Source organism: Amphiura filiformis, chromosome 15 (assembly GCF_039555335.1).
Source record: "Amphiura filiformis chromosome 15, Afil_fr2py, whole genome shotgun sequence".
NCBI classification, from domain to species: Eukaryota; Metazoa; Echinodermata; class Ophiuroidea; order Amphilepidida; family Amphiuridae; genus Amphiura; species Amphiura filiformis.
The window spans coordinates 55789223-55816692 of NC_092642.1; the positions used below are offsets into that span (position 1 = coordinate 55789223).

Here is a 27470-nt window from a genome sequence, read left to right on the forward strand (position 1 = left end):
TGTGTAGGTCTTACCTTCATTTGATTGCGAGTCATCTTCGCACCCATTTTCTTCCTGTGATGTACTTGGTGCTGCAGGATGAAAATAATAATTCTTATTAAATTACTTATTTTAAGTTAGATGAGTCTGGAAAAGTCTGGAAGGAAATAACCTGCCTTTTACTATCCCATAATTATTGCCCTCGCACTTCCTATCAAAAGAACACACAATACGATGTGACGCCTAATAATTTGCATAGAGAAATTTCATCTATTTAATTCATAAGTTTACATACACATTCGCAATGCTGGAGTGATTGTTAGACACGCACATTCAAACACTCAGCCTTCATGAATATGCACAAATTCACAGCTCATGCTAAGCACAAGGACTTAAATTGTTTATGAAATCTGTAGTATGTAAATTCTGATGTGTACCAGCAAGATCATTGAATCACAATTAAAAGCAAAATAAAATGTACTTGAACTTGTTTTAAAAGTTTTGAACTTGTTTTAAAAGTTGCCTACCATCTTTCTGTGTCAGGTCTTCACCATTGTCATCAGATGCACGTCTCTGTGAGGAACTAGCTGAAAATGCTAACATGCAAGGGAATAAAAATAACTTGATTTAGATTAGAGGTACATGTTGTGTAATATGTATTTGTTACCCACACTTATTTCAGTTTAAGGGTTATAGTGCTACAATATATTTCGGGCATTGTGCGGAAACATTTTCCACCATCACCCTTTTTGCACACCAGGAGCCAAAACTGGGTAGTGATTTAGAGAAGGAAATAACTTGTTATTCACTATCCCCATAATTAGGCTTTAAAAATAGTTGACTTGCCTTTTAGGTACCAACACCTGGGTCGGTCGGTCGATATACCGTATATATAATTTTTTTTCCAATTTCTGCAAAATACAATGTGACGCCTAATACTTTGCAAAGAGAATTTTAGAGAAATTTCATCTAGGTTAATTCATAAGTTTACATACACATTCGCAATGCTGGAGTGATTGTTAGACACGCACATTCAAACACTCAGCCTTCATGAATATATGCACAAATTCACAGCTCATGCTAAGCACAAGGACTTAAATTGTTTATGAAATCTGTAGTATGTAAAATCTGATGTGTAATCAACCAGCAAGATCATTGAATCACAATTAAAAGCAAAATAAAATGTACTTGAACTTGTTTTAAAAGTTGCCTACCATCTTTCTGTGCCATGTCTTCACCATTGTCATCAGATGCACGTCTCTGTGAGGAACTAGCTGAAAATGCTAACATGCAAGGGAATAAAAATAACTTGATTTAGATTAGAGGTACATGTTGTGTAATATGTATTTGTTACCCACACTTATTTCAGTTTAAGGGTTGTAGTGTTATATTCAATATATTTCGGGCATTGTGCGGAAACATTTTCCACCATCACCCTTTTTGCACACCAGGAGCCAAAACTGGGTAGTGATTTAGAGAAGGAAATAACTTGTTATTCACTATCCCCATAATTAGGCTTTAAAAATAGTTGACTTGCCTTTTAGGTACCAACACCTGGGTCGGTCGATTCGATATACCGTATATTTTTTTTTTCAATTTTTGCAAAATACAATGTGACGCCTAATACTTTGCAAAGAGAATTTTAGAGAAATTTCATCTAGGTTAATTCATAAGTTTACATACACATTCGCAATGCTGGAGTGATTGTTAGACACGCACATTCAAACACTCAGCCTTCATGAATATGCATAAATTCACAGCTCATGCTAAGCACAAGGACTTAAATTGTTTATGAAATCTGTAGTATGTAAATTCTGATGTGTAAGGCCAAGGAAAGTCGATTTTGAGTTTCCCGTCACCCGCCCTCACTTCATTTTCTGACCCTCACTTGAATTCATTATTGTGATTTTCCAAAAAATACCGATAAAAACTGGTTATATTTGCAAAAAAAATTATGAATATCCCTTTATTTTTTGTGGAAAAATCAAAGTCTAAACATGCATTATGCTGTCAACCTTGTAGACTCTTTTTAATATACTTTTGAATCTCATTTGGGCTCAACATCCATCTTCAAATGAGTGAGCGGCAAATAACAACACATTTTACATGCGTGTTGGTTATATAATGAAAGGCAGAAAAATAATGAATAATGAAAAAGTTACCTCACTTGTTTTCAGAAATTCTGTGACGGAAACTCAAAATTGACTGTTAAGGGCCTAATCAACCAGCAAGATCATTGAATCACAATTAAAAGCAAAATAAAATGTACTTGAACTTGTTTTAAAAGTTGCCTACCATCTTTCTGTGTCAGGTCTTCACCATTGTCATCTGATGCACGTCTCTGTGAGGAACTAGCTGAAAATGCTAATATGCAAGGGAATAAAAATAACTTGATTTAGATTAGAGGTACATGTTGTGTAATATGTATTTGTTACCCACACTTATTTCAGTTTAAGGGTTGTAGTGCTACTACAATTTCAGACGATTACAAATATGAGATCCATTTTCCAAAATGAGATACTTTTGAATATCAGTGCAATTAAGGGGGTACTACACCCCTGTCCAATTTTGCGCCTATTTTTGCAATTTTCTCAAAAATTATAGCACATTGGTGACAAGTAAGATATTTATATTATAGGGGCAAGGACTACAACTACTGTACTGAAAATACAGCAACACAAACAAGTAGTTATTGATTTATTGATCAAATATTGGTTTTCCCTCATTTTTGACTGTAACTCCACAACTGTTGGCTGTGCTGAAATAAAATTTCCAGTGCAGTAGTTGTAGTCCTTGCCCCTATAATATACATATCTTACTTGTCCCCAATGCGCCATAATTTTTGAGAAAAATGCAAAAATTGGCACAAAATTGGGCAGGGGTGTAGTACCCCCTTAACCCAAACTTATCCAAGAGGTAAAGTGTACACCCCTTGGTGAGTTGGCATGGAATGACCCATTTGATACACACAATTGCATGCCTAATACATCCTTCACTTTTTTGGGGGGAAAATGCTTGAAACAGATCAAAGTCAACTCGGCCTAAACCAACTTGGCCCAAGCAAATTTGAGCACTATCAACTCAGTCAAAACCAAAACTCAGCCAAAATCTAAATCGGCTCAAATTGTTAAAATTTTTCTCTTCCAATACTATTCATTTCCTTACCTTGAATTGTTGCAATAGATGCTGACATGTGTGCATCATCACATCTGCAGAGCATTCATACTCTAAAACTTTTGTTTTGAATAGTGGACCTGTTTGTGATGGCATGTTTCGTACCACATTGCACACAGTCATTAAAGCATCGTCTCTGTTGTCATCAATATATTCCACAAACTCGGCTATTTCTTTCTTATCAGAGGCAGACAGCTGTGCTTTTGTTGTTACCGCCCTCGTTTTTTCCATTTTTGAGCGTACATATCAAGTAGGTAATCAACTTGTCCTTTCTTGCACATATTTCTCAAACAAATGTGTCAAGTGCTGCATTTTTGTGAAAAAAATGGGAGAGATAAGGAAGAATTGGTAAACAAATCAGGCGAAGTTGATTTGGGACAAGTTGGATTTTGGCTGAGTTGATGTAGTTGGATGTGAGCATTTTAAAGGATGACTCCGGCAATCACATTATGCCTTATGTTAGAAAAATAATCATCAAGCACGAATCACATGATTTTAAAAATGAACTAAAACAGCTGGCTCTCTTTTAAAACATGCGATATCAAAATTCCCGCACCAAAATTTACACCAACAAAATTACAGGCAATGGAAAACCCATAATAAACCCCTCTATATCCTCTGTGATATGGGGAAATTGCATACTTTCAGGCAATTTCAGAGGCCTAAAAATCAATTTAAATCAAAAATATACAAACTAAAGATTTTGAAAATAAACTGCCTGCTTTACTAAAACCATAAAAAGTAGAGTACCGGTAATAAATTGAGTGCCACAGGCCAAATTTCCCCTTTAAATAGGGCCAAAAATGGAAAATGTCTACTTTAAGGGCGCTGTTCATCTAAATGAAGCGCTTCAGCATTTTTTTCCTTCGTAACTCTCAAGTACTCCCACTGGGCTCTAGTCTGCCACAAAAAATAACTTTATTATAAAATCACACATATATTTACCTTGAAAGTCCTGGCAAAAGAGTTATTTTTGTGAAATCAGCAATTTAAAAAATATTGTAAAGAAGAAATATGACCATGGATTTTTAATATTTGCAGAACATTTTATAAACAAAAAACAATACATCTCATGCCTTCTTTAGCTTTATTCCCACAATTATCACTCCGTGAATATATGCAAAATTATGACAAAAATGACCTATTTTGTGAATCTTTAGTAAAAATGGCCAATTTTGTGAATTTTTAGTAAAAATGGCCAATTTTGTGAATCTTTAGTAAAAATGGCCAATTTTGTGAATCTTTAGAAGACTGTATCGTCGCAACGGATTGATCGATTGAGTTGATTCAAAAGGTTTTTTTTAATCATTTCGCAGTAGGAACAATCCTGACAGAAAAATTAATTCCAGGGTGGGTTTGAAATTTTCATGTGGCCACCCTTTTTTTGGCTCTAAATGTTGACTGTATCCACCAAGTTTCATGCCCATACGACAGTTTTTGGTAATATGACCTCAGATGACCCCTGGGTGACCCGGGATGACCCCAAAATGGCCTTTCAAAAATTTGACTCTAAATGTTGACTGTTCCCACCAAATTCCATGCCCATATGACAGTTTTTAGTTATTTGACCTCTGGGTGACCCCAGATGACCCCAAAATGACTTTCAAAAAATTTGGTTCTAAATGTTTACTGTACCCACCAAGTTCCATGCCCATATGATAGTTTTAAGTTATTTGACCCCGGATGACCCCAAAATGACCTTCAAAAAATTTGGCTCTAAAAATGTTTACTGTACCCACCAAGTTTCATGCCCATACAACAGTTTTTGCTCTGTATGGGGTCAAGCTGCACCCACCCACCAAGTTTGAGGAACGTGCAACCCCTAGTCTCCGAGAAAATAGGCGGACAGACAGAGGCACAGAGTGACAGACTACAAGTATTATTATATAGATAGTTCTCTTTTGGTTAGCAGCTACCCCTGTCTTCAAATTTGAAATTGTCTACTAATTGTGACCCTGGTTCTTCATTGTTTACAAATATTGACTGCTCAAGAGGGAAACAGTACAAATCACAAGCATTATTTGACAATCTTCTCCCCTGTTTTTTTTTTTTTTTTTTTTGTAGCTCATAACAAATCAATGAAGAGGAAACGTGTCAGATTTGAAGAGCCAGGTGATTCTGATAGTGAAGATGATGAACAGCAAAGTCAGGTTCCTTCTAAGAAAGCAAGTTAGTATTATATAATTACAATAATATTACATGTTGAGGGCTGAGAGCCAGAAAGTCTTAACTCAAGAAATGCTAGTAAATAGTTTCATCAGGTTTGTACTTCAAATCAATTAACATTTTTTGCTTGACAAAACCAGTAATTCTTTCTTAATAATATTTCATCCATCTCACCAGAGAACTTCATCAGATCTGCGACATTTTTGTGTTGTGTTGTGCATAGTATCTTTTCCATATTTCAAAAGTGTGTCATATGTGACTAAGGAAAGAAATACCTTCCTCTCTATTTATGTGTGGTCTTTGACAACTCTTTCTGATCTCCATTGCATTCTTCTTCTTCCTTATTGCCCCACTGCATAGACAAGCTGTACTTATTTTTACTCTGGAACCTAGAGTAGATAAGTGTATTTTTGAAGTACAGACAGCAGTACCGGGATGATCCCCTGCTCTTTTCGAATAGCCTGTGACGTTCTTTAACATGCACGGCACTGCATTAATGTATCCTGCAGGATATTCATTTATCCGTGATTAAGTTGGCTACTTAATTGATGAAGATTTTTTCAATTCCCTTCCTCTCAAAAGTAACTGGAGAAAAGCAGAAAAAAATGTTGAAGTTACTAATAGTTCTCTAAAAATATATTCAACATAGTTTTACCTCAGAGAATTGACCTTGTTTGGTGACACAGAACAAAAGGCATGAATTGGTTGTTTACCAAAGACCACCAACAGCAATTAAACTGATATACATGTACTTGACCATGAGAAGTCCAGCAGACACTATGTATTTGGTTCCATACAGTACCATACTTAACCAAGCCCATAAACTAATTGGGTGGATTATATCTCAATTTGACACTCCAATTGGATCTCAAATTGGATATGAAATTACTTCTCAATTCTATTCAATATGAGATGATTACCAAATGAGACCCATTTTCCAAAATGAGATACTTCTGAATAACAGTGTTAGCTTGTCTCTTTGTGTCTTTAGGGTGCACCAGTATTTTTTCTAGAGTTTGATGGAGCTTCATAGCTGTGTCGACTTAGTGCTTTTTTAACATTCTTTAGACTCATCCAGAAATTCTCAATGGCGTACCTCCGTTTCATGTGATAGTGGATCAGATGTTCAGATCTGATGAAGTCCTTCACTTTGGTGAAGACAAAGAAAAGCACCAAGGCAACAAGTGATGAAGAATGTATTGAATTTGACAAAAACTTGGGAACACCCAGGCCAAAACTAACCAGCCCCAAGACCTAAAACAAATTGCAACATGAATTCTATTTTCAGAAAACGTTGCTCTTAATCTTAAGTCTCTATTTTAACAAAACGGTACTCAAAGTCTACCAAAATGAACCTCTGCGAAAGGTGGATAAAATCGATCTTTTTAGAATGGCAACCAAAAAGTCTTTTAAACAATAGACAGTGTGATTGCAAGATATATTGAGTGTTCATGTGGAAATTGGGTGGCCTTTTTGACCTACAACTGCTCTTAGGCCCGAACCATTTCATAAATAATTATTTGTGTGCGTGTTTTTGTTCAAAACTTCAAATGGCTTCCAAATACACTCATTTTGGGTTGTGAATACAGACAGAGCAATCAACTTTTCACCATAGTATATAGCTGAATCACTAAATTGGTACATTATATGATACACATATTATGTGTATTAGTATTACTTAATTTAGAGTAAATGTTTGAATGGTAACTGGATGGATGGTCTTAATCCAACATTCAATACAGCATCATCAAAATCTCTCCCAGAAAGAGCTAGAAAGTCGATTCTAAAGTCCTATTTATCAGGGATGATTTGAACAGGTGATTTAATTGTCAGTATGGCTGCAACATAATTAACTTATTATTATTGTTCCATTTGAATAATTCTGAGAGTGATGATAGACTTGGCCGGGGCGGCCGGGTCTCTCCCATATGCTCGGGGATCACTGGCATTTGACTCTGCTTAATACACAGATCACGCTCTGCGTGGCTTCGTCTATTAGGGCTGATGGCCAGCGTCGTAGACCTGGTTCCAACTCTGAGCTGCCGCATGCACAGAAGGGACATACAGGTGTACTTCCTTCCACTGGCGGTTCCAAGTGTGGCATCATCCTCTGAGTCTCAGGATTCCGGTCGCTTTGCATCTGCACTCCTGCCTCTAATGGTGGATAAATCAAATCAGCCGAATAAACAGAGTTCCACTTCCCTTTCTAAAGTCTCGTCCCTCCCACGTCCTCACCATGGATGCGCCATGTTGAGGTGGAGAGCCCACTTTCTGAATGTCAGACTCTTCGTGTGGTGGTCAAAGGCTTAAACTCAAAGACACACAAATCTCATCGAGCTGGACGTGTGCTATTTTCCTCGCCCTCTGCCAATTGGGCCGACGGATTCACGGTACGTTCATCTCGATTTAGATACCACAACATGAATGTTGTGTTTTACATCAACAGGAGGGGGCACCACAAGCCCTATAACCTTTGCAAGGAGAAGATGGCCCTCCTTCTGTGATGTCAATGGAAGGGAATATTTCTCTCTGCGTGTAGCATCTGACTGGTGTATACTCTCCGATTCCTTGTCCCTGTGGAAGTTGGGCTTCAAATTGCTTGGTCCAGGGGGCAGCGTGGATAGAGTGGCACTTTCACAGCGATATGAAGGTCCATCTACCCGAGGTTAGATCACACGCATGCATGTAGATATGTTCACATCCCATCGGAACCATCAACTTCCAACTTATTTCTCCAGGGCTCAAGTTCCCGGTAGGCATGGACACCATGTGTTAGAGCTGGGAGGGCATGTTTGGTTATGCTTTTCCCTCCCATTGTCATGATCCCTCGGGTTCTGGAATAGGTAGCCAATTCACTTCGTGTGGTACATAAGGTAGTAATCTTCCATTTAATTCCATATTTACCTTGTTCCCCTATAATGAACATTTTAGCTATTTTGGCAGCCATTTTGAAAAAGAAACCTTACAAATAAGCTAAAGTGGTGAATCATATTTTAGACCTTCAAAGCATGGTTTGAGACATACGAATCATATTACTATTGCTAATAAGTGACGTAGTGAGTCTGTTTTCTATATTTTGTCGATGTCCATCATGTTTTATAATTTTGGAGGCCATTTAAAAAAAAGATGATTTATCTATCTTTTGCAGAGGTTGATTTTGGTAGACTTTTAGTATGTTTTAAATAAAGGTACTAGTAACCAATTGAATTGTTTTCCACAAAAGAAATCCATATTGTGATTTGTTTTACCTTTTCTGCTGATTTTACTGGCCTAAAAGGGCAGTCAGTGGCCTTTTTGACTTCTGGAAATTCCAGCCAAGATGCATACTTAAAATAGTACAATCAATCACTTACAACCATATCTCAATTTCCTGTACATACTATTAACATTTTAAATTTCTTTATTTTGACAGAAAACTCCAATGTGTACCCCTTAGGGGTTATAAAGCGGATGCGGTGCTGCACAAATATGTGCATCAAGCACATTTGCAAGACAACGGCGAAGGAAGCCAGACAAATGTATATGGAGAAAAATTTGAAAAGACAGACTAAATGGATAAAGAAGTATTTGGTGGAGCATCGCCAGGAAGGGCAAGGTGGCAAATTTTTTTATGGATTTTTTGTAGGCGTTAGACAGACGTGCAGGCGAGCCTGGATGATGGTCCACGGTGTCACCAAGTCCAAATTTTACTTAATAAAAAGCAGTCTAGAAGGTATGTTAAACTCATGAAAGTCGGGCAGCATTTTAATACTTTGACTGATGCAAATCAGTCTGTGGCCACTGGCCAATGCTCAGAAAGTCTATTTGGAGTTTGTTTTCCCTCAATAATATGGATGTTAACTTTGCAATTTTGGACACTAAAATGTTAGCCTGATAGTGATATAATTTTAAAGAGAATTAATTTTAGGACAGCTAAACATCATCAGATAAATAAGAAGGCCAATATAGGAACAATGCCAACATCGCCAACAATGTAAAATCTTAATATTGACGTTTACATTCATTAAGAAAAGTTAATTAGTTCTGATAAATCCTCAAAAGGCTACACAAAGTGTAGTAATCTTCACAATCCTACACAAAGTGTGTTTTCTTGAGTAACTGTACTTACTGTATTACATTTTAAATAGAAAAAATGTTATGAAAAGATAATGCCTTATTCTCCTATTACTTCAAAGTGTGTATATCATGTTAAAATTTTTTTATGATAAGAAAGGTCACACTTGACTAACATTCTACGGCCCTTATTGTAAGCTAGCTGAGCGGGCTTCTTTTGGAATGCTAAATGGGTGGCAAGATCACATTGTCGTCTGGTATTATAATACCGCATGGTAGTACACAGATGTAATGGATTCACAGTTTTGAGGCTTGTTAATTCACTTGACGTACAAACTTCGTCTTCTTGACTCACTTGTAATTTAACAACCGAGAAGTATTATTGATGATGTTCACATTAAAAAGTATGTGTAAACCAATTATTATTTTGATAACTTCGCTCTAAATATAAAATATGTGTTTTAGAATTTAAAATTTTTTAATAACTTATTGGCAACATTAAAAATTATCTTCAAAAAATGTTTTCAAATTTTTTAATGAGTATTATAGAATGGACTGGACTTGAATGTGCTAATACTGCCTGAAATATCTTATTTTCTTTCATACTACTTCCATTTCCCATTCCAGAAAAATTCAGCACTAATTGTTTGCGATAAAAAAAGTTCTTTAAAAAAAAATCCAAAAAACCAGGCATTTTCTGCATGTTTTCTGACAATCGAGTCACAAAAATCAAAGACTTGGAACAAGTCTAAGCCATAAATCAAAATCTTGCTCTAATTTTCACTTTTTTGAGTTACTTTAATTCTTTAGACTTGTCACAGCATGTGAAAAACACCCTAAAAATGCATGTTTTTGGCCCTCCTTTCATAAATTTGGCCAAATACTAGTAGTGGAATTTAACTTTTATTGCCAGAACTTTGAACTAAATGATTTAAAAGTAGGATTAAGCTGTGTTTCATTTGGCAGAATCTCAAAATATTACTGTTGATTGTTTCTGGAATGGGGAGTATAGCATGTAATTAATGTAAAATGTTAAAAAGGACAAAGAGATTGCATGTTTAAAGGTAGACTATCACTTGAAATTCAATAGTCAGTTCTTTGGACATTTCTTTCTTTACATATTTTTACCCTCTTGTCTTACAGATGGGGAGACAGGAGTTCTCCAAAAGAATTACCACAAGAAGGGAGTGAGGACTGAGAAAAGTAACAAAGCCGTTGTCTGGCTTAGGAAATTTGCGTCAGAGTTTGGTGACCAGATGCCAGATGATGACAAAACGCATTTGCCATCATCCATGACTAGAAATGATGTCTACGATAGATATGTTACGGACATGGAGGACATGAAAGAGAGTCCGTGCAGTAAAGCAACTTTTTTTGTGTATTGGAGGAAAGACTGTTCTAGGATTGTAATTCCAGCAGTAAGTAATCTGTTTATACAATGGTCTGTTTTAAATCATGTATCAAAACAAGTGGTTGGTGAATGGTGATTTCAAATTTCTTAAGAAACCAGTGTATATGTTTTTTAATAAAATGCTAGAGTGAACAATAGCCCATGAGGAGTGACACATAAAGAACTAATATAGGTATTATAAAAGACAACCACATGCGCCAATCAGCGGTTCACAGCAGTTTATGGACAACAAGAGTGAATGGGTACAGCAAAGCACAAGAAATAAAATGCTTATGGGCATGGCCATGAAGTTGGGCAAATTTGCATCTTTTATATAATTTTCAACCATATTTTAGAAGATATAGCAACGGTTGCCTTATTGTTTTGCACTAACTGATCACCTGTGATATTGATTTTTTTCTGATAATTTAAGATTATTCTATCAATATTTGACTAAAATATCAATTGAAAAGTGAGCACCTATGGATGCTACATGGACACCGTACCTGATGCTATGGACATTCGGCATTTTGACGTATTTCTTCACTTTAAATTGAGAATTTCATACATTTATTATCCATGCTAATTAAAAGTCACTAAATGAGCATATAAACAAATAGTTTGATTGTATTAATGTCAAATACATTAGATATAGGTACTTTGGAAGTGTTACCTGTGGACATTCGGGAATCGAAACAAACATTCTATCATATTTGTAAAAGTAGAGCGGAAAAATTTCAACCATTTACGATAACTTTCCTTGCATGTTTTGACTAAAATATCATTTGAAAAGCAAAATACCCATGCATGGTTTACTAGCTCTGTATCTTGTGTTTGTTACTCGAATGTATTGAAATAATCTTGTTAAAATTGTATTCCTTGAGTAAGCTGCAATTTGTATGTAAAATTAATAATATTGTTATGTTAAAGTTGAGAAATATTTTTAAAAGTAATGGTGCCCATGTAGCATACATGTAGGTACATATTTTCCGTTATTTATGTTTTCCAAAATAGTTGAGTCTATATTTGTAGCACAAAAGATATGGTATCAGGTCACAGGTAGTATGTATTCTCAGACTTTCCTCATATTTAGCTAGATAAATTACCATCACAATCAGATACAGTTTGTCCACTCTGAAGTACAAAGTTGCAACGCGCACAATGTGTGCATCCGCGTCTGTACTTTGTACTTCAGTAGACTGACTGTATAAATGGGCTCAACACCTTTTTCCATTCTAATATTACAGCAAAAAATAAAGTGTTTGAAAAATAGTAAAAATGTGTACCCTTACCCATATCTCAATTCGCGGCACATAATCTTAGTCTCACCTTACCCATTCTGTGAAATGCACTTCTTGAACTATTATTTTAAAAACATATAATGTTATTTTGTTTGATTTCACTTCAGGAGAATCGCTTTGCTAAGTGTGATGAATGTTGCAGGCTGAAAAGAGCAATCATGTCTGAATCAAATAAGGAAAAGAGAAAAAAGCTGCAAACAGAAAGGGATATTCACCTGCAGGCACAGAAGTAAGTGAAGCTAAATTGAACAAAGGAATTTTAAATGCAATATATGGAATATATATGTATTATGTCTAGGAACTGACCCCTCCTCTTTGGATTTGGAAACCTTACCCTTATGGGATTTTAAGGCATTTTAGCGGCCATTTTGCATTTCCTTTACAACGGTAGGCTTTACTCAATATTGCACCATATTTGCAAAGAAAGTAAATAATAAAAATCTCACAATGACTTCAAATTGATATTTAGATGCCACAATATGGGATTCTGATGGCCATTTTGAAAAAGCGCCCTCACTGATTATTAATCAACACAGGGTCAACATTTTTGCAGACAATCTTATTAATTTTCAATTCCCACATGGGTAAGGTTTCCAAAAAAAAGTTGGCTCCAAAAATCCCTGGGGGTCGATTCTTAGCCCAGGGCCTATATGATGAAATGAGTGCACACATGAATTCATAAAGTGTCTGGAGACACAAACCTATTGAATAATGTGAATCATGCTGGGGTTTTTGTTGATACAATTTAATACACAGTGGAAGATCAGCAGGTGCCATTCTGTTTTAATGTGATTCAACCTCAAAGTGAATTATTTTTTCTATGACAACAAGAACCTTCATGGTGGTATTACAACATTTTTTTTTTTTATAAATCTTACATCTGTGTGACCTGTTTAAAATATTACCAACCATTGATGACAAATGAATACGATAAAGATCGTGGAATCTATAAAGAGAATTCCCCTCTTACCGCAGATTAGACTATGTGTATATCATGCCTAATTCCCAAATGTCTGGCGCATAGTCTTGAGTCAACTATGATAAATGCTCATCTTGCTCGCAGTTCTGTGTTCTGACCTTTTCACAAATAAAAACCAATTTTCTAAAAGTGTGCACTTGATATTTTATACCAAACTAATGAAAATGTATGGTTGGAATGTGATTCATTTTCGTTGCAAAGAAAAGCAAAATGCCATGCCTCATTTTAAATGAGATTTTGCTTCTATTTTAGGTGCTTTTCTTGCCAAGTTTAGCTCCCCTCCCACATTCACAATTTGACTGAAGTTTATGGGTTTTTCCTGTTAATCGTGACACTCTTAATTGGTCTCGTAATCTGTAAGACGGTGGAGGATATTCTTTTTCTTTTGTTATTTTCCAAGATAGAAAGAACATGAGTTTAGAGAGATGAAACCAAATTGCTGAAGTATCATTTTAAAAGTTGAAGTATAAATTCAGGATCATTTGTAGATCTGCTGTAATGGTCGTAAATGAGTACAATAGTAAGAATATTTTCATGAGGTATGAGGTGAAATATGGATTGTTCCATTCAGCGAGGCAACAAAGCAGGTCTCCAGTGGGATGAGAATTCTGCTTCAGTTGAAGGCTCTAGTACTTATTCTCTCTCTCTCTCTCTCTCACTCTCTCAACAGTGCTGAACGTCAAAAATATTACCATCATATTATGAAAGCTAAAACTCACCCACAGAAGTATATGTCCATTATTATTGATGGAATGGATCAGCAGAAAACAGCAATTCCTAGGCAACTGGTGGTGACGAAGTCTGGGAGTAATGTGTGGCACTTGCAGACCCATGTAATTGGTGTAATTGTCCACGGAAGAGGAAACCACCTGTTTGTAGACATGGGTGAAATCCCTGGTGATAGCAACGGTACTATGAACGTTTTCTTGCAAACCCTAAATAAATATGTAGAATCTGGCCTGCCAAATGTCTGCTATGTGCAAATGGACAATTGTGCTAGAGAGAACAAAAACAAATATTTCTTCGCGCTATGCTGCTTGTTGGTCGAATTAAATGTCTTTCAAAAGGTAAGTCGGATTGTATTAGGCATTTTCAGCATTATGGTACAATATTAAGAGGCCAAACATAAATGCCGACATTTAAAACACATAAATGTGTAAATAATGCCGACTGTCATGAACATTTAGGGAGTGTCTTTTGGAATTTTCAGTCCTGAGGGCATTAATTAGCTCTTCCGGAGCGTTCAAGGAGAGCTGTTTAGAGAATTTACAATTGAATGCAAGGAGCGAATGGTCAACTAAGGAGAGCTAAAAATCACTCTCCTATATCAGATTTTAAAAGGGGAGTAGCAGTGAGCGATTGCTCACACTCTTATCAAAAGGCGCAGTTCCTGAACATTGGATAAGCAGTTGACAGTCATATCAAATTTAAAAATGTGCTCTTACCAGGGCCTTAGTTCTTGTGCTAGGCTACAATTACCTTAGTGGAAATAAATTAAAGTTTGTTGGATTCAGGTTTGATTGTTAATCCATGAATAGTTTGTAACCATGTCCCTGTTCGCCATCCAACTTTAAAAAAAAATACATTCATTAATATTATTATTGATCTGCTTTTTTTGTATGTTTCAGATAAGGGTATCTTTCCTGCCTGTTGGCCACACTCATGAGGACATCGATCAGCTTTTTTCAAGGTAACTTGAATATGCTTTTGCTATTACAGTTTTTGCCATAGGAGCAAATCTATAACCTTTTCAAATTTTCTAATATTAAAAATCAGAACATTGAAATAATGTGTAGATTCATTTCTATTGCACAGAAAGCTGAAATGGGAACTAGTCTGCTGCCTTTGTCGTCTATCAACTGCTCATGATTAATATTGTGTGATGTTTATTTGTGAAGACTGGAAAACAAACAGTCCAAAGTGACAGAAAATATTTGTTTTAGCGTGACCCCATCATGCCGTTGTGGCATGAGAGTGCCCTGTGCGTTATAAGAAATATGTGTCAACATAACAAAAAAAAGTCAAAAGCTTCAGTTGAATGCTGTTCCAAAAATGTGGGTTTGGGGAGTCCAACACTTGCCTGTAAGTTACTCAGTCGTCAACCTGGAATATTGACAACTACATTTAAGGACTAGGAAAAGAGCACTAATTATAGTTTACATTGTAGTGTTCTGACTTGTAGGAAGTGGGTTCAGTTGTGAACTGAAACTGTCAATAGAAGTGTATGCAAGATAATTTCTAAATACTGAGGCCTCAAGAAATGGGCTTCTATATAAGTTTAGTAACAATATGACAATACCGGTATAAGCACTTTTATGTTTTACAGAATGATCTTTGACCCCTCTGTTCTCTGTTTTCCAGATATTACTTAGTTCAGATATTCAAAAATTGATCCCTGATGAAACCATGTGCCCCAAAATATCCATTATCCGCTTCTTGATAAAAATCAATTGAAACATGCCTCACTATGAAGGCCACATGAATAAAATTTAACTTTTTTTTTCCTTGCAGAATTGCAGTTCACCTCAGGAGGTTTTCCATTCCAACATTCACAAAACTCATCCATTTACTACAGGGAGCTGTAACCAAAATATGTACAACAGCTGAGAGGTTTTTAAACTATTTCAACATCAGGGATTGGTTGGCACCATTCATTTCAGAAGTTCACGACCACTGCAAACCACATGCGTTTAGATTCACAAAGAATGAACAAGGTGATTTTGGGGGTTGGATTGTTTGTATACATACCACGATTAAGACTAATTCAACAGCTTTTCGATGATATTGTTGGAAATACACCGATTTGGAACTACTAATTTCAATATTTTAATGAGAAAAATATGATCTTTCATTTGATATCAGTTTGTTACAGGATCATGATGGTTGTACACACTCACAGAATACCAGGCATTCAAATTGAAGACTACCAGTATCACACTGTGTAAATGTCATAAATTCTATTAACCCTAAGTTAGGGTTAATAGAATTTATTTGTTAGGCTAACAGGACTGTGTACTACAAAATACTACTTGATATATGCACTGTTCGTGCGTGCATCCAACGTGGTGTGATGACGCAATTGCCCTAAGTGATATATAGGCACGGTTTCGCTGGCCAGCGAAGCGCAAGACCTGTGGCAAAGTGTCACCGACCCAGTGCTTGGCACCAGAGCAACTTCTTTCTTTGTTTTCTTTATTCCTTCCTTCTTTCCCTTCCTGTTGCCAAAAAGCCCATAGGCGGTTAGGGTTAAGGAATTAGTCATATTTTCAACTTGCATTTACATGACATTCTTTTTGCCTAAATGCTTGAAAGGGACAACATTTTATGTTACACTTTAATTTAAAAAAATTGATTTTCAAAATATATCTGGTCATCTTAAGGATGATTAAGTGCTGATACTATGTATCTGAATGGAAAATAAGTAAGAACTGTTGTATGCAAAATAGGATGCATTCAGACATTAGATTTTTAAAGGAAATATACATACCCAGAATGAGCAACTCATTCAAAATTTGTTGTAAAATTATATCTAGGGTAGCTGTTTTGTAGACCAAATATGGCAATTGAATGTACAGTTCTGTGTGATGATCCTGAAATTTCAATATCTTCTGATTGCAATAACCATTTGGTAAAATTGAAACTTTATATGGCGGATAAAATAATAAAGACTCAATACGAACATATTACTTTTCATTCCCGGTGCTCCAAGATGCCAGTCAAAACGAGCAAAGTTTGGTACATATCCACGTCCACAGCCATTTTTTGTTTTGGGACCCCATTGGAAATGAGCCTGCATACGTAGCCAGGCTTTTATGGGCTATCCTTGCCTTGCAACTTTTGGTGTTGTGGTGTGTATGCCGTTCCAATCTGGGATGGCATTTGGTGGTTTGTGCACATTTTATTATTGTTGTTAAATTTTGATGCTTTGTACTTACATACATACAACAAGGCTTTTATAACCCGCCATTTCATAAAGACCACAGCGGGTGTGATGATACAGCAAAACAATATTAAATCAACAAGCATAAAAAATAATGACAGAGCAAACAAATATAAATGCAACAATTGATGTCTTACCATTTTTCTGTATTTTTGTATATGTTGCAATGCTAAATAAAAACTAAACTTTTGACTATCCATTTGTAATACCCCAAAACATTTGTTACATTTGTGTATTCATGTTATGTTCCTCAATTGTCTTATTACAGGACGTGCACGTATGCAATACAAAATGTGGGCTGCTACTGATGAAGACTGGAAGGAATGTGTTGTCACAGGAGAGCATAGTTATTTGCTCCTGGAACATCCAGGTAACACTCCAGATAGGGTTCAGCCAAACACTACTAATTTGCGGCTAGATACAGTATTGGCTGATGTAACCAAACTTACCAAAAAAGGTCAACTAGAAGGAAGTCATTTACAGGAATGGAAGGAATTGATAAAGCAACTGCGAGAAGAAGAAGGTAACCCATTAAAAACTCATTTTGGACCACTGTTCTATAAAAAAATCTTGTATGTATGCATACCATGTGATGCAATGACGCAATTACCATGGTGCATATTGCACAGTGTTGACATCCTGTGTTATAAATATTTTTCCCTGGAACTTAATACTCCGTTGGTGAGCAATGGGCTATTGGTATTTCACCGAACGCAAGAAAAGGAGTCCTATCTGATTGGTTAGAAATCGTTCGCTAGATCGCTCAGTGGTTAACTACAAACTCAAAATGTAGAGATGTATTCAATTCTATTTAAATCAATATTCTATTATTGACGCAGATAAAGAAAGTTGCATAGTGTCTCGATATGTGCATTGTATTTAGACTTGTGATTTAATATTCTATACAGCACGTGGATCTGAGCTAATGGGGCTATCAGCGTGTTCCTTTAATATGATCAACAGTTGAATATATCACATTTTTAATATGTACAATTTAAAAATTCTTATGGTGAAAATGCAGTAAAATATATCCACAGCAAACAGCAATCGCAGCTAATTTGTGTATTGAATTTCCAGTTAGTGTATTGAAAACAAAACCTGGGTTTTACCTGAAAACCAATTGAATTTTCTTGTAATGGCAACATCACTCTGTGGTATATCATATCATGTAAATGATATGCTTACAGGCCTTGCCGTTTGAGGCGGGCGATGCCCAAACTCGATTTCTAGTGAGCGATTTTCCACTCGCCAAAGACACTAAATATCACTCGCTGCGAATCTCCCAAAATCAGCCATCGAACCAGTCAATTCAGCATTTAATCGATGCTGTGCCCCTCCAAGCGGAGAAAATCAAAATTTTAGCGCACATGAATACCGTTTTAAGACCGGAGCTCTACTTGATTAAATAAGTGATATTTGTAAAAAGGGGTGATTAACCACTCGCCTTTAAAAATCTAGACGGCAAGGCCTGGCTTAGCCTGATTTGCTCAGCCTATCTCGAACAAAATCGAAAAGCGTAAAAATCAAGAGGATTCACCGTTCTATCAGGGCAATTTTTGACACAAAGATATAGGGATGATGACGCCGTGTAATATTGCCGCCTTTAAAATGTACCAAATGATGAAAATCATGAAATACCAAATGATGAAATAATAAGATTCCCAAAATTGGAATTTGTTCTGAGTTTGTCTTATGGGTCCTCTGTGCCCCTAAAGTTTGAATGAATAACCCATAGCAACATTGCGCAATAGCCATAGATGGCAGCTATACATTTTATATGGCTGCCATACATGTACGTTTTAAAAATTCATGATTAGGATTTGAACGGTTTTGTTGGCCGAGTAATCGAAACACCCGTGACTACTGGTCACCAATGGCGTGGCTGGCACCCTCACGGTATGGGGTTCTTATTTCCGGAAATAAACAACATCTTCAAAATGTTCAATTTCTTCCTTTAAAAACTTGTTTCTTTCCTTTCCCAGAGCCAAAAGCCTAGGCCTGTCAGTGTTAGAGTTAAAAGAATTTTCAAATTAGAATCACCTTTAATATATTGAATACAGTATGTTGATTACAAACTTCCAACATGCTAAATCTATAAAGTATCCCTTTTTAGGGTTACAAATTTGGATTGTTAGCTTGTAATTGATCATTTATGGAACTAATCAAGCCATCTTTTTTTTTTTGGTTACATTATTCTTTGAAATATGAAATTAAAAATATTGTATCAACTTTCTTATATATTTTTCTATAACTAGACGATGGTGGTGACCACGGTGGTGGATTCCCTTTGTATGACATTTTGCCGTATGAAGAAGCAAAAGTGGATGACATTGATGAAGAAGAAGAAGAAGAGTCGCCAATTGAGGAAACAGAACTTGTGGTATGTACATGTACTTCATTTTTTTATTTATCAAATGGGCATTTTACGATCCATAGCCCCATCCTCCACTTTATGATCCATGGCCCAATCCCCCTCTTCTCCCAAAATTTATGTTAAAACATGATGAAATAAAGAACAGTGACGGATGGATCCATGAAAGGATACATTTTTTTTTAAATTTGTGTAACTTTCAATTTGTTAGGGCCATCTCAGGGCATGCAGGGCAATATTTTAGGGCCATCTCAGGGCATGCAGAGCAGGGACAGGGTTCACATCCACTCTTGGGAGCTGAAAATCCAATTCCAGACGAAACACAGAGGCTATCTGAGAAAAAAAAATCAAAATCAAGGAATTTGGGTGGTTCAAGAGCCCATTCTTAGCATTTTGGCTTCCTTTATACTTCAAACTATACTGCAGCCATTAAGCTATAGACTGAATTCATATTTTCAATATTTCATACTTTTGGGAATAATTGTCCCTTCTCTGTCTATATTTCAAAAGAGATAGGAAGCACCCATTCATTCAAATTGAGTACATTGTACTGACGACAAGTTATTCATGCAATGTACATCTGGCTATGTTGCGCTATAACATTCTGCCAAATTAGCGCATAAATTTCAATTTTGATAGGGGTAGTGTAATTCCTTGTATTTACAGAGAGGCACTAAAATCTATATTCCTTATACTTTAACACATGCCTCAACCGTATACGTAGGCACCTTAACTGCAGGCACCTCATATTGTCATATATATATATATAGGCACCACCATTTTTTTTCCAATTTAGTATACCACAGCTATTCTCATATCTGAATCACTCAGTGCTTCAGAATAAGATGTAAAATTCCTGCCCACGACTATCCTGCAAACTCTTCTCTGCAGCTGTTGAAGTGTTTTAGACTGGTCAGCAGTTAAACATGAGTGCAATGCTGTGTCACAACACTCAAGATCTAGTTCTATGTACACTGTAATCAGCTCTTGATGAAAAATAAAACTTTTTCAACATGCACAGCATACTTTTTAGTGATTTAAAGGATGTTTTTGTCCCATTTGAGATTATTTTGAATCTGGATGCCAAGAATTTTTCCACCATATTCATTTACATACTCAAGTGAGTGTTGTTAATCTCCAAGACAGATGGAAGAGGCGCATCTTAATAATATCAATATACCTTGAGGGCCTGGCACTTGCTAGGATTCAAACACAGGTTATCACTTGTCCATTGGAAAAGATCATCTAAAACCTCTTGGAGCTCCCGTTGGAGCTTCCCAGACATGTGATGAGTGCAATTCTCAACAAGTGTCAGGCCATCCACATATTTTTCCCAACACCTAGTACTTGGGGTATGATCAGTGGCAGCATTAATTATTGCTTGAAATCCCAGAGGTCCAACTTTTGTTTCCTATGGTAGCCCACCCCACCCCCTTTTCAGAACTTAAATCTCATTGATGAAATCACACAACCATGGTACGATGGCCCCACTGACTCCTAAATGAATAAACTTCTCGATCATGAGAGTGTGGGCAACTATATCGAACAATTTTGACAAGTCAGTGAGGACCACCGTACCAATGTTCTTGATAGCATCAGCACCTGTATGGAGAAAATGCAAGAGACTAAGTAGTTGGAAGTAGATACCTCCTTCACATTAACAAATTGTTGAGTGTCTATTTTCTCATCTTCAAGGACCCAGTTGGTATTGAAACATTCATTGACTTTAGCAAAACAATCAGTCAGATTTCCATCACTGTAGCCATTTTTTTCTTGTCTCTTGTGTTAAATTGTATATGACCTTTGGCGACAGTGCTTTCCTGTGCTTTTCAGTGGTCCCTGGCAGCTCAGGAGGCCTCCTTTATGTTTTTTTTTGCTTTTGATGTTTGTTGCCAAATGAGTAAAATAAATAAATAAAATAAATAAAAGACAGGGTGTAATTTGCCTTCCCTAGGTGGGTGTGTCTTAGGGATGGGAACAAGCACAGCTCTTTTCCACTGTTTTGAGACCACACCTTCAGTAAACGAGCAATTGGGCAAATCAGTGAGAGGGGTACATAATTCATAAGAGAATTCCTTAATCCTGGTCTTTAACTTAGTTGGGAGTAATTCCATCAGGTCCACATGGCACCCCTGACTTAACATCGTTAGTGAATTGCAATATCTCAAAAACTAAATATTGTGTGTGTGTTTTTTTTTCTTCCTTTTGCACAGGTACATCTTGGACCCAAACCCAGGAAAGAATATAAAGTACCACTAAGTACTGACAAGATGGTTTGTTTTTTCAATGAAGTACATCCGACCACATGGCCTCAAATAGGCAAGATATTGAACATTATGGAGGACTCTGTAACTATCCAGTGGTATACAGGTGGAGTGGATGATGTACTAAGGCCAATAAGAAAATCATCCGAAGTTATGCCAAAAAGTTGTATTTTAACAAAACCATTCATGCTAACACAAAAAAAGACATTGCCAAAAAAAATTAAAAGAGCCGTAAACAAGGAATTTCCAAATTATTTTCAGATATTGTAGATAACTTATAATACCATTAAGAAGCTTTGACCATTTAAAGGGGAATTTCGTGTTCCACAGCCTCATCCCCCCACTTTTCTCAAAAAAGTCAATTTCTGTGTTAGCATGAATGGTTTGGAATAACTTCGGATGATTTTTATATCACTGGAAACCTCTGGCTACATTACAACGCATTGTCTATGGAGCAGTGTAATACACATAATCATGCATAACTCGCGAACTGACATTTTGGGAATAGGTTTTTTCGTGGATATCTAATGAAAAATGACATAAATAGAGGATGCTAGGATCACGAAATACTCCTTTAATGGGATGTGGACAGTCCACTTTCCCAGTCTAGAATTATCCTTTTTTGGGTTATAGGCTTAACTGTGTGGTGGAAATCATGATATCACATATTTTAAGTATGGTCAGTACACATGTGGGTTTGGCTCACATTGTGTATAGTGGAAATCATGGTATCATACATTCTGGCATGGTGGTTACCTGTTTGAGATAAGCGAAATATAATATGGTATAGACTTAACTGCATAGAGGAAATCATACATTTTGAAGGCCACTCCAAATATCTGGAAAACATTAAGTTGGGGGCTGTATATAGTTTGGTGGTAGATATGAAAATTGACTTTAGCCTACTTAATTGGGTAACATAATATTTGAGGACACATGCAAGGACAAACACATCCTGGGGTGTCAGTTGATTGTATAGCAGACCTGAGTTCTTGCATAGTGGATTCTTTTCATTTTTAGAACTGAACCATGGAGAATTTTGTTTCCCAATTGAGTAGAATTAAAAAACACCGACTAAATCATCAACGTTTTATACCATATAATCATGAGCAATATTGACTGGCTATACTAAAATGCCTCATAGTGATTTACACTACAGTTTAAGCATAGCAATTGATATTTTACTAGTCATAAACAGATGATGAACATGCCAAAATGTATGATATCATGGTTTCCATTACAAATGTGAGCTTAACATATGTGTACTTGCTATAGTTATGTATGATATCATGATTTACACTGTACAGTTAAGCATAGCAATTGATATTTGACTAGTCATAAACAGGTGATGAACATGCCAAAATGTATGATATCATGGTTCCCATTACACAATGTGAGCTTAACATATGTGTACTTGCTATATTAAATGTATGATATCATGATTTACAATGTACAGTTAAGCATAGCAATTGATATTTTACTAGTCATAAACAGGTGATGAACATGCCAAAATGTATGATATCATGGTTTCCATTACACAATGTGAACTTCACATATGTGTGTACTGCCTATACTAAGATGCATGATATCATGATTTACACTGTACAGTTAAGCGTAGCAATTGATATTTTACTAGTCATAAACAGGTGATGAACATGCCAAAATGTATGATATCATGGTTTCCATTACACAATGTGAACTTCACATATGTGTGTACTGCCTATACTAAAATGCATAGTGATATCATGATTTACACTGTACAGTTAAACGTAGCAATTGATATTTTACTAGTCATAAACAGGTGATGAACATGCCAAAATGTATGATATCATGGTTTCCATTACACAATGTGAACTTCACATATGTGTGTACTGCCTATACTAAAATGCATGATATCATGATTTACACTGTACAGTTAAGCATAGCAATTGATATTTTACTGGTCATAAACAGGTGATGAACTTGCCAAAATGTATGATATCATGGTTCCCATTACACAATGTGAACTTCACATACTAAAATGCATGATATCATGATTTACACTGTACAGTTAAGCATAGCAATTGATATTTTACTAGTCATAAACAGGTGATGAACATGCCAAAATATATGATATCATGGTTTCCATTACACAATGTGAACTTAACATATGTGTGTACTCACTGCCTATACTAAAATGCATGATATCATGATTTACACTGTACAGTTAAGCATAGCAATTGATATTTTACTAGTCATAAACAGGTGATGAACATGCCAAAATATATGATATCATGGTTTCCATTACACAATGTGAACTTAACATATGTGTGTACTCACTGCCTATACTAAAATGCATGATATCATAATTTACACTGTACAGTTAAGCGTAGCAATTGATATTTTACTAGTCATAAACAGATGATGAACATGCCAAAATGTATGATATCATGGTTTCCATTACACAATGTGAACTTAACATGTGTACTCACTGCCTATACTAAAATGCATGATATCATGATTTACACTGTACAGTTAAGCATAGCAATTGATATTTTACTAGTCATAAACAGGTGATGAACATGCCAAAATATATGATATCATGGTTTCCATTACACAATGTGAACTTAACATATGTGTGTACTGCCTATACTAAAATACATGATATCATGATTTACACTGTACAGTTAAGCATAGCAATTGATATTTTACTAGTCATAAACAGATGATGAACATGCCAAAATGTATGATATCATGGTTTCCATTACACAATGTGAACTTCACATATGTGTGTACTGCCTATACTAAAATGTATGATATCATGATTTACAATGTACAGTTAAGCATAGCAATTGATATTTTACTAGTCATAAACAGGTGATGAACATGCCAAAATGTATGATATCATGGTTTCCATTACACAATATGAGCCTCACATATGTGTGTACTGCCTATACTAAAATGCATGATATCATGATTTACACTGTACAGTTAAGCATAGCAATTGATATTTTACAAGTCATAAACAGGTGATGAACATGCCAAAATGTATGATATCATGGTTTCCATTACATAATATGAGCCTCACATATGTGTGTACTGCCTATACTAAAATGCATGATATCATGATTTACACTGTACAGTTAAGCATAGCAATTGATATTTTACAAGTCATAAACAGGTGATGAACATGCCAAAATGTATGATATCATGGTTTCCATTACACAATATGAGCCTCACATATGTGTGTACTGCCTATACTAAAATGCATGATATCATGATTTACACTATACAGTTAAGCATAGCAATTGATATTTTACTAGTCATAAACATGTGATGAACATGCCAAAATGTATGATATCATGGTTCCCATTACACAATGTGAACTTCACACATGTGTGTACTTCCTATACTAAAATGCATGATATCATGATTTACACTGTACAGTTAAGCATAGCAATTGATATTTTACTAGTCATAAACAGATGATGAACATGCCAAAATGTATGATATCATGGTTTCCATTACACAATGTGAACTTCACATATATGTGTGTACTGCCTATACTAAAATGCATGATATCATGATTTACACTGTACAGTTAAGCCTAGCAATTGATATTTTATTAGTTATAAACATGTGATGAACATGCCAAAATGTATGATATCATGGTTTGCATTTCACAATATGAGCCTCACATATGTGTGTACTGGCTATACTAAAATGCATGATATCATGATTTACACTATACAGTTAAGCATAGCAATTGATATTTTACAAGTCATAAACAGGTGATGAACATGCCAAAATGTATGATATCATGGTTTCCATTACACAATATGAGCCTCACATATGTGTGTACTGCCTATACTAAAATGCATGATATCATGATTTACACTATACAGTTAAGCATAGCAATTGATATTTGACTAGTCATAAACAGGTGATGAACATGCCAAAATGTATGATATCATGGTTCCCATTACACAATGTGAACTTCACATATGTGTGTACTTCCTATACTAAAATGCATGATATCATGATTTACACTGTACAGTTAAGCATAGCAATTGATATTTTACTAGTCATAAACAGATGATGAACTTGCCAAAATGTATGATATCATGGTTTCCATTACACAATGTGAACTTCACATATGTGTGTACTGCCTATACTAAAATGCATGATATCATGATTTACACTGTACAGTTAAGCCTAGCAATTGATATTTTATTAGTTATAAACATGTGATGAACATGCCAAAATGTATGATATCATGGTTTGCATTTCACAATATGAGCCTCACATATGTGTGTACTGGCTATACTAAAATGCATGATATCATGATTTACACTACTATACAGTTAAGCATAGCAATTGATATTTGACTAGTCATAAACAGGTGATGAACATGCCAAAATGTATGATATCATGGTTTCCATTACACAATGTGAACTTCACATATGTGTGTACTGCCTATACTAAAATGCATGATATCATGATTTACACTGTACAGTTAAGCATAGCAATTGATATTTTACTAGTCATAAACAGGTGATGAACATGCCAAAATGTATGATATCATGGTTCCCATTACACAATGTGAACTTAACATATGTGTGTACTGCCTATACTAAAATGTATGATATCATGATTTACATTGTACAGTTAAGCATAGCAATTGATATTTTACTAGTCATAAACAGGTGATGAACATGCCAAAATGTATGATATCATGGTTCCCATTACACAATGTGAACTTCACATATGTGTGTACTGCCTATACTAAAATGCATGATATCATGATTTCCATTACACAATGTGAATTATGTACGCACTGCCTATACTAAAATGCATGATATCATGATTTATACTGTACAGTTAAGCCTAGCAATTGATATTTTATTAGTTATAAACATGTGATGAACATGCCAAAATGTATGATATCATGGTTTGCATTTCACAATATGAGCCTCACATATGTGTGTACTGGCTATACTAAAATGCATGATATCATGATTTACGCTGTACAGTTAAGCATAGCAATTGAGTGGTTAAGCATAGCAATTGATATTTTACTAGTCATAAACAGGTGATGAACATGCCAAAATGTATGATATCATGGTTCCCATTACACAATGTGAGCTTAACATATGTATACTTGCTATATTAAATGTATGATATCATGATTTACACTGTACAGTTAAGCATAGCAATTGATATTTTACTAGTCATAAACAGGTGATGAACATGCCAAAATGTATGATATCATGGTTCCCATTACACAATGTGAACTTCACATGTGTGTACTGCCTATACTAAAATGTATGATATCATGATTTACACTGTACAGTTAAGCATAGCAATTGATATTTTACTAGTCATAAACAGGTGATGAACATGCCAAAATGTATGATATCATGGTGTCCATTACACAATGTGAGCTTAACATATGTGTACTTGCTATATTAAATGTATGATATCATGATTTACACTGTACAGTTAAGCATAGCAATTGATATTTGACTAGTTAAGAACATGCCAAAATGTATGATATCATGGTGTCCATTACACAATGTGAGCTTCACATATGTGTGTACTGCCTATACTAAAATGCATGATATCATGGTTTACACTGTACAGTTAAGCATAGCAATTGATATTTGACTAGTTATGAACATGCCAAAATGTATGATATCATGGTTTCCTTTACACAAATTGAGCCTCACATATGTGTGTACTGCCTATACTAAAATGTATGATATCATGATTTTACTAGACTGGGTCATAAACAGGTGATGAACATGCCAAAATTTATCATGGTTTCCATTATACAATGTGTATAATATATATATGTGTGTGTGTACTGGCTAT

At 35.5% G+C, this 27470-nt stretch overlaps 2 protein-coding genes and 1 long non-coding RNA gene across 4 annotated transcripts in view; 2 read left to right on the top strand and 1 right to left on the bottom strand.

The window, feature by feature from the left end:
- The window catches only part of LOC140171855 (uncharacterized), a 384363-nt gene that overhangs the window by 65631 nt on the left and 291262 nt on the right, over positions 1 to 27470 (top strand). The window lies entirely within an intron of this gene.
- On the bottom strand, positions 13 to 2345 carry LOC140170669 (uncharacterized). The gene is made up of 4 exons (XR_011861565.1): positions 2275 to 2345; positions 1194 to 1262; positions 507 to 575; positions 13 to 71 (listed from the first exon to the last, which is right to left on the bottom strand). It is a non-coding gene; the product is annotated as an uncharacterized lncRNA (long non-coding RNA).
- Positions 5229 to 21953, top strand: LOC140170670 (uncharacterized). Its single transcript, XM_072193916.1, has 10 exons — positions 5229 to 5322; positions 8732 to 9031; positions 10516 to 10790; positions 12171 to 12292; positions 13713 to 14109; positions 14671 to 14732; positions 15554 to 15756; positions 17251 to 17505; positions 19238 to 19362; positions 21567 to 21953. Exons 1-10 carry the CDS (start codon positions 5232 to 5234, stop codon positions 21885 to 21887), a joined length of 2151 nt encoding a protein of 716 aa, XP_072050017.1. The 5' UTR covers positions 5229 to 5231; the 3' UTR covers positions 21888 to 21953.